The 8,639-nt window shown below is 42.9% G+C and overlaps 3 protein-coding genes across 3 annotated transcripts; 2 read left to right on the top strand and 1 right to left on the bottom strand.

Moving 5' to 3' along the window:
* Positions 1–2,509: 2,509 nt before the first annotated feature.
* Positions 2,510–3,499, top strand: O0I10_013022 (uncharacterized protein; the record flags this gene model as incomplete). Its single annotated transcript, XM_058492888.1, has 1 exon — positions 2,510–3,499. One exon carries the CDS (start codon positions 2,510–2,512, stop codon positions 3,497–3,499), a length of 990 nt encoding a protein of 329 aa, XP_058336348.1.
* Positions 3,500–3,668: 169 nt separating this feature from the next.
* On the top strand, positions 3,669–4,962 carry O0I10_013021 (uncharacterized protein; the record flags this gene model as incomplete). The annotated part of the gene is made up of 5 exons (XM_058492887.1): positions 3,669–4,386; positions 4,463–4,615; positions 4,669–4,723; positions 4,787–4,861; positions 4,914–4,962. 5 exons carry the CDS (start codon positions 3,669–3,671, stop codon positions 4,960–4,962), a joined length of 1,050 nt encoding a protein of 349 aa, XP_058336347.1.
* A 3,161-nt stretch (positions 4,963–8,123) lies between these two features.
* On the bottom strand, positions 8,124–8,639 carry O0I10_013020 (uncharacterized protein; the record flags this gene model as incomplete). Its single annotated transcript, XM_058492886.1, has 1 exon — positions 8,124–8,639. A coding segment is annotated over one exon (516 nt), but the record flags the coding sequence as incomplete, so codon positions are not given.

Below are 8,639 nucleotides of genomic sequence, written 5' to 3'. Positions count from 1 at the left end.
CCAACAGTGTCCCCTTCCACAAGTCAACTTTGTGTACGCATTCAGTGGCAGTTTAGCAAAAGAGCTCACATGCGATGAGTGTTTCAACACATCGTAGCGTGCAACATTTCATCACTGTAGGAAAACCTTCTCTGATTAGCTCCATTTCATCCCAAAACAACTACAATTTACTGGAACAGCTCTGTATGGCTACTAAATGGCTTTTCGTTCATCATTCAGCTAAAGTTTATCATTAAATAACTAAACAAGATATCTAAATGGCTCTGAATCAGCTTGATTGTGTATTGGGGATAAAACAAGAAAGAATGCACAACAGTGGACATTGCTTGTGTTACATCACACGATACCTGCATAGCTGTGGTGTGCATACACTACAGCTATCACGATTCCTCGAGGGCTCTGCGCATCACCTTGTTAACTACATGGCGTTTTTTAACCTAAATAAACAATACGATTAGTGTTCTCGTCGAATGGCACGATTGAATAAGTAATCCTTTCTTACTGCAACTATATTTTTTGCGAGTTTCCCTTGACAATGGCTAGCCATAAAACGAAAAACGTCCAATGCCCTCTTTGCAAGCGATGGAAAGAGAGGTTCAGTCTCGATAAACATGTACATCGATGTTCAAAGCGACGTCGTCCCGCCCATCGTCCTGTCAAATTACACGTACCCAAATCTCGAGTTTTGGATTTGCTACAGGTAATCCCTTCCTCATATGACGTACAACAACATGTAGCTTAACTCCGTAATGTTTGGTTTCTTTAGACAGCTGAGCTACCCACCCCATTTGACTCTGGATTTTTGCAAACACCTGCAGCCCTATGTGGAAGGGTATCGAATTCTACCCAGGTATAGTTTCAACGAACATTTATCGCACTTCAAGCAGTTGACATTTGACGCCGCAATGTTACTAGGGACAGCAAAATTCGAATACAACCGACATGGATCGGAATCTTCCATATCATGCCACCGAAGCCAGTGATGATACAAGAAGCTACAGCGTTGATGCTTGTGATATGGAAATAGAATCAGCATCCATGCACCAAGATGTAAACGATAATCAACAACCCGTTGTTATCGACTTTGGCGGCAACACACATATCGATGACAGTGCCAAATTCAGTTTGCAATTACATGCTCTCTTGACACGGCGAGGTTTATCCAGAGATGCTTTCGACGAGGTGGTGAAGATGCTTAACGGATACATGCAACAACATGCCCCAAATGCGCCCCCTTTAATGTCGACGTATTTGAACCAGAAGCTCCCAAGCAATAGCTATCCAGTAAAGTCCGTTGATTTCGATGCATGTCGTAATGGTTGCAAGTTGTATGGTCCAGGCGATGATACAACAGAATGCACCTTATGTGACAAGAACGGTGTTCCTCGTTGGATTGATGGTCAACCAGTGCAGCAAGTTACATACCTATCGATTTCGGAACAGCTGGCATTATTGTTATATGATCCGGAAGTGAGAGAGATTCTCGAATTCCCAAGGGCAACGGATGGCAATGAAGCCGACGAAGAAGATTGTATGGAGGATGTATTCGATGGCGCTATTGTTCGTGATATCGTCAAGTCCTATGATGATCCGGAATGCAAGCCTCTTATGCTCGGCATGTTCACTGATGGCTTTGAAGTGTTTAAGAAAGGCCATTCGTCGCTTACCATGGTCAATATTGTTGTATTGAATCTTCCACGAAGCATACGTACCGAGAGCAAGTTCATGCTACAGCCATGCATTATACCTGGTCCATTTCAACCTAAAGATCTCTTCTCTTTTCTAAAGCCCGTGATGGATGAATTAGCAACTTTGGACAATCGAGGTATCAGAGTCCTTTGCCAAGAAGGTGCATCATTGTTTGCAAGAGCACATTTGTTGTTTGTTGGTGGCGACATCCCAGCGCAAAGCAAGGTATCAGGCCATGCATTGCATACTCATGAATACGGTTGTCGCCTTTGCGTTTATGCTGCAAAATACCTGAAACATCGGTATACTTATCCGCCTGTTTCACGGGATGAACCACTAGCAAATGGAAAGCGAAAGCCTTTGAGAGCACGATATCGTACGATAACTGATTTTGCTACAGGCGATAAAGATCATGGACTTCAGCAACCAACACCATTTGCCAAACTACCCTTCTTTAGTGGTGTCTTTTTTTCCAATTGATGTCATGCATCTTGTAGCCAATATTGGAAAACAATTGGTCCGAATCTTCGAGGGCTATTACGATGTAAAGGTTGAAGGGAGACGATCCAATTCTAAGCACAACCCCTTCAAGTTGGCACCATCCGAATTCACTTGTGTTGATCAAAGCATCCAAACATCACATCGCTTTATCCCTTCTACTTACTCCGGCAGCATCAAATCAATTGGCGATCATGCGTTTTACCGAGCAGTCGATTGGATCCATTTCATGCGTTTTATTATCCCAACAATCTTTTTCGACGACTATACCGACACTTCTTGTCAAGCAGCCCTATCTAACATTTCTCAAGCGTGCAATATTATGTGCCAGCCGCAAGTTGATTCAGAAGATATCGAAACTCTAGGAGAATGTATTGATAAGTGGAATGGCTTCTTGGTGTCTTTGTCAATGGATGATAAAGTTATCGAAGAAACCGTATTTACGGTAAACCTACATTTATTGAAGCATGTTCCCGACATTATGCGAAAGCTAGGCCCAATGCACTCTTACAGCGCTTTCGCAAATGAAAGAGTCATTGGCGAGTACAAAAAAAACATCAAATCGAAGAAGGAGCCAGGCAAGAACGCTGCCAACCTTATGAAACAATTTGCAGCGAGGCATCGTTTGGATCGGCTGATAAAATTACGCAAGGACATGCAAGATGATGTTGATGAAGACTGCCAAAGACATCAAGTTTTGACTTTGGGTAGCGATGATAGTGAGGAATTGTGGGGCCCGATCCGCCAAATGACTATTGGGCAGTTTTCTGCTGCTGTTGGCGTGGACGTTAAGAAGTACTTGGAGAAGTACTATAGCACATTTGAAAAGCAAAGTGTCATTGTCAGCAACGAAAAAAGGGTTGAACTTGCGAGTCATCTATGGACACCTGATGGCTCTGTATATGATTGTTCATCTTTCCCCACAAAGTCGAAAAAACGTACAAGGCCATCAAGTTACGCTACCAAAAGAGAAAGTTTTTTTGTCAAGATCCTACTTACTGTTGACACCAACCCACCTCGGCGACCAGTCAAACTAGAACGCAGAGCTTTTTTCGGAGAAGTGCTATGCTATTTCCGCCATTACATTGGTTCAAAACCTCGGCTACTTGCACTTATGAGAATGAAGGAGGTCTATGACGATTGCAATCATGTATGGCCCATATTACGAAAAGCAGATCGGATGATGGTTGTCGATGTATCTAGCATTGCTTGTATCTGTGGTAGGATTGAAACAACTATAGAGCGTTCGTATGTTTATTGGTCATACAATACGGCGCACGAAGCTGAGGTGGGGTCACTCAATATGCTTTAAGAGGAAGGACACCCGTATAATTGTTAACGCCCAAACGCCAAGCGCAAGTGGCAGTGAATAAACACTCATGAAGCAATTCAGTACATCTTTGATTGTGGGAACATTTTAAACGCCAACTGCGAGTAAGCATTACTTCGCTCTTCTTTCTCTCGTTTTTCTTTGAGCAATAATGGCACATTATCCGTATCGCCTTTTAACCCGACAAGATGCATCCCAATCAAGTTCCAGTATTATGAGCGATGAAGGCAATAGCTTTCCTGTTTATTCTTCTCCAAGTGATTCTTTTTCCATACCATCAAGCGTTCAATCAAGCACTAGTGTTACAACTGCTCAAGAGATCCAATACATTCGCCGCCAACTGAAGGAAATCCAGGACACTTTGAAGATACTGGTAGACCGCGAACCTAGTGCCCCACAGGCAGGAGAGCTGCCGGTAAACTCACAACGCACCTCTGTGTCCCTCTTTTCGGATTTGCTGAGACCCCATCGCATCGTCCCACATCCTCGCCAAAGTGAGGTTGAACTTAACGGATCTCAACGCAAAGCCCAATTCAGCTGGAAATTGATGGAATGGCTAGTTGACCACGTAGCACGTACTCAGTTGGATATGGTGCTCGGCAAGCAAGACTTGGTGAATGCATGCAACAATGCCAAAGGCAGCTTGATTTCAGGTGTTCAAGGTGACATTTGCGCTACCTTCGATATCTCGAACGACGTGTCTTGGGGTTCTCTCCCAAAGAGAGCGCAATGGGCGGCTATTTTGCTCTTGGAAGAACGCGCTGCTTTATTCCTTCCGCTCGGAAGTTGTATTGCCCACTGGGGAGCGCGTTTGATGATTGCGAAGTTCTGGACAAGTACCAATACTACTAAGGCATCTTCATCTGATGGTACGTATAAGTCTATCAATAATTTGCTCCATATCACTATGCTAATTGCAACCTCCACAGATGACGATTGTCAAAGTGATGCTGCGGCCGAACCGTGCAATGTTTGCACATCGTCTTCCGATGTTGAAAGTACTCTATTTCTTCATTACTTGTACTGATGATATCAAAGGTGACGATAGTGACACCTCTTCCGAGGAATCTGACGAGACGGGATCATGCACTGGTACTGGTAAGCCTTGATATCGACGTTGATGGATATCCGCTCATACATGGATTGTTTAGATAAAACCTCATCAAAAGTACCAAGACGTGATCAAGATCACCCTGTCGAGGAAGAGTAAGTGCTAGAACCAGGTGAATGATGTAACAAGATCTTTATTCAAATTTTTCGATGATATAGGGATGTGATGGAAGTATCTAAACCACGTCGAGGATCAAGCAAGAAGAGAGGCCCGCGTTCATTTGACAATGGTAGGTTATGATTTTATTCCTCTTCATCAACAGCTCACTAATGCTGTCAATCGTAGTGGATACCACAAGAAGCAACAAGGCCTCCAAGGTTCAGAAGGTGGCTAAACCAAAACCAAAATCGAGAAGAAAACAAACAACAAACAAATAGACTTGAAACTTGAATGATAGCGTGACACGAATGTGATGAAAGATCAAAATAAATCTATTTGATGATGTTGTGTATCTTAAAACAGCCAGCTCTCAAGTTGTAAATGGATTCGAAGTATCATGATCATGAACATTCTAGTCAAAAATGGCCATTATGAGCACACAATTTGCTGCAGCAATAGATCACTCGTGCCCAATTGGAGATAAAACGACATACATTCGTAGCTATCTTGCAGCGCTATTGAAGATGGCTAGTGCCAAAATGGAGCCCATCTGGTATCCGTCAGAGACATCCTGGAATGATCATTCCCAGATTACTACAAAATCCTCTCGATTTTGGAGTTATTTAGGTATCTAAAGCCATTCTGTATTGTGCCGGAGTCAATTAGAAAAAGTCATTCCTACAGTGCATGGCCCCAATTCACCCACATCTGTGTTTGTTTATACAACTTGCAGGACCCACAAACTTGACCAAGATCGCAATCCCTGTATGTGATGCCACAAACATGGGTCGTCTTCGGGAAGGAATGAGCATCCGTATACGGAGAAGTATCACCGCTCACATTACCCACCAAGAGTATAAATACAGGGTGCAAATAGGTGCCCGACTTTAAAAAATGTCACTCCCAATCCCACAATCCATTGTGTAAGGTCTTCTTTTATGTAATCATTGCACCTGAAAACCTAACAATGTTTCTGTATAGTGAAGCTTGAGATGTATGTGTATGTGTGTGTGTGTGTGTGTGTAGATGATAATAAACGAATGACAAACAAAGTCTGTGAGATTGCTGTTTACTCTGAAAGTGTGTGTCCGGGAAAAGAGACCTCTTTCTATCGATCTACCTCTGAATACTATAACTAGGCGGATGCTAAAGAGTAAAGCTTTTCTACCAATAACAAGCTATATCGTAAATGAGTAACGGACTGAGTTGTATATGATGATCCACGCTTGTGTATCATCTCTTGTATGCTTATGTGCTTGTCTTTTGTATATACAATGATAAAAATGATGATAATGAATACATGATGTGTACCTTAACCGATCCATATACACGACAAAGCTACTCCTGACCAATTGGTGGCTGTCCTTGTTCGTGCCCTTCCTGGCGATCTCGATGAGGACACCGATGTAGCGGTGTTACTGAAACATGCTATGGACTTCATCGTCAACAACTGTGATTCGCCGATATTGAAACTGGTGTTGTTCGTTACAGGTCGCTTGACCAAAATTTATCCTGAAAGCGTGTGTGCTGCTGGTGGTGAGCTCTACCTTCAAAAGCTAGCAGATATAATTGATGAAAAGGAAAAAGAATTGCAAGCTCTGAAAGATAAATGTGCAAAGGAATCCAAGTAGGTAAGGATAGGGAAGCAATAGGGTGGTTTGACGATGCAGAGCTAAAGCTATGCTATTATCTTCATTAGGAACGTGTAATTGGTTTCTTGTCTTTTTTTTGGTCAAATGAATAAACACATAATGGACCCACAATTCCTAGTATCTGGGTGTGCTCATGTACCGATCTTTCAGCTTTTAACATAGTACACAATCGCCAGCTTCACGCAAGGATTCTCACCATCCATAAACGCACGCCAACAGCTCCAACTGTGGTGCACACGTATATCAAGTGACATTGAGATTATCGGTTAAACATTATCCATCATAACAATGCAAGCACATGCGGATCTTTACATCTCACCCACTTTCCACCATACGTACGCATGATCCAATACGACCACATTTACATGCATCACCACACTCATCCTTTCTTCATCCTTCTCTACCAGCATACTACACCCACGATATTAGAATTAAGATATAAAAGCACTGGAGCATCGTCTTCAGAATAAACATCAATCTCAAAGAGACTTCTTATTTTTTGTTCCTTTGCTTTTACTGCTATTTTCATCTTTGTTTACCTCACCAACACGTCGATCACAAGCATGCTCACCTCCATATCATCTCCACCCCCATCATCATCTCCCGTATCACTGCCTTGACCAAATTCCAGCGTCTCTTTCAAACGAAGGTTGGAAATGATAACATCAACAAGTAGCTTTATGGCCAACTTCAAGAATGGATCGAATACTACAACAATAATGCATGTATCCCAGTCAATGCGCGACGTCAACGCCAATGATGGATGGATAAAGTAGCTGACAATAACCCTTTCCCTTGTCGTTGTATTTGTTGTACTCGTGTGCCTTAATTGGATTTGTTGAAGGGTGTCTTGATAATCATCCGTGTATGTCAAAGTGAAAACGTACCTTCATTCTCATTATATATCGTGTGAATCATTATCTCTGCTGTATGGTATCTCGTATCGGCTCCAAGGATCGAAGCATGAGGTGTGTTGTTGGAGTCTATAAAAAAGCTGGGCTTACTGTGAAAGGTGATAACGTTACCTGCACCCATGCCAACTAGTGTTTACTGCCAGCAATGTGGAACCGATTGACCCGATGACTTGGTGAACACAACATGCGTCGAATTGGAAGGTGCTCAGCAGATTGTAGAGTGGTTCAGATTGTTGGAGAAGCAATGAGGAGAGTACGAGCAAAGAGGTGTCCATGAAAAAGCGCAACTTGAAGGATTTTCAGTGTCGAGGGCTGTCGGGATTCCAAGGTTAATTCGGCATGACATGTCACCACCCAAAGCCTACACAGCTTCATACAACAGTGTAGGTCAATCGACAAGACATCAGCAACGTTGGCTAGAGATAAACTGCATGGAGCAGCATCACGTTTGTCAACACATGTAGTTGGTCATTGACAGCGACATCCTTTCTCTTTTCAAAAGCACTGTTGTTGTTGGCCGATACAATACGCAGATAACCAAACCATATCGCACATGCATGTACACAGCGTTGGCGAACTTACATATGAGTATGGAATACCCGCCTACAGCTAAAGGTGTGAATGATGAATAGTTTTGATACATAAAGACATGAAAGCATATATATTGATACAAGTTATGGAAAGCATGGGTATATGAAATGATTAAAAATAAGGGCATACAAAGATAAGGCATACAAGCAAAAAAAAAGAGTAAAGAGCATACAAAGAAAAGGAGTGGCAGGGCATACAAAAAAGAGCGTAGAAAGGAAAGGAGTGGGATGGATGAGGATTTATTCGTCAGCGGGGAATGATTGGCGGATGTACAATGAACACATGCTTGAAGTAACTCTGCTAAGAGCACTTTCAAAACGCATGTCCACACCTTCATTGCGTGACCTATCCAATCGCTTTCGACTCATGGTCTGTAGAACATCATGGAATAAGCATGTAACTGGATTCCCAAGTGAACTACGACGAAGGAAGAAAGCTTTGTGTCCATGGCCACGACTTGCAACCTGATCCTTGATAGCATTGGCTATCTCGGCAGGTGCACTGTCGAAGCCATAGAACATGGTTGCTTCAGAATCATACTTCTTAAGCACCATTTGCACAAAGCTCATGAATTCGGTCGATGTGGTAACCGAACCCATGCTCTTCATCTTGTGAGCAACAAGGCCACCAGCCGAAATCGCCACAAGAATGCACGTGTCAGGGTGGGGATTTTCCCCAATGGCACGCCTTCTGTGGGATTCACGAGGCTTTAATGGATAGCTCCTGTTGGCATCACTCACGAAACTACAATGGCA

This window comes from Lichtheimia ornata, assembly GCF_029851405.1.
Source record: "Lichtheimia ornata isolate CBS 291.66 chromosome Unknown scaffold00205, whole genome shotgun sequence".
NCBI classification, from domain to species: domain Eukaryota; kingdom Fungi; phylum Mucoromycota; class Mucoromycetes; order Mucorales; family Lichtheimiaceae; genus Lichtheimia; species Lichtheimia ornata.
Note: the sequence above shows the minus strand (reverse complement) of the source record. Positions and strands in the feature narration are given on the sequence as shown.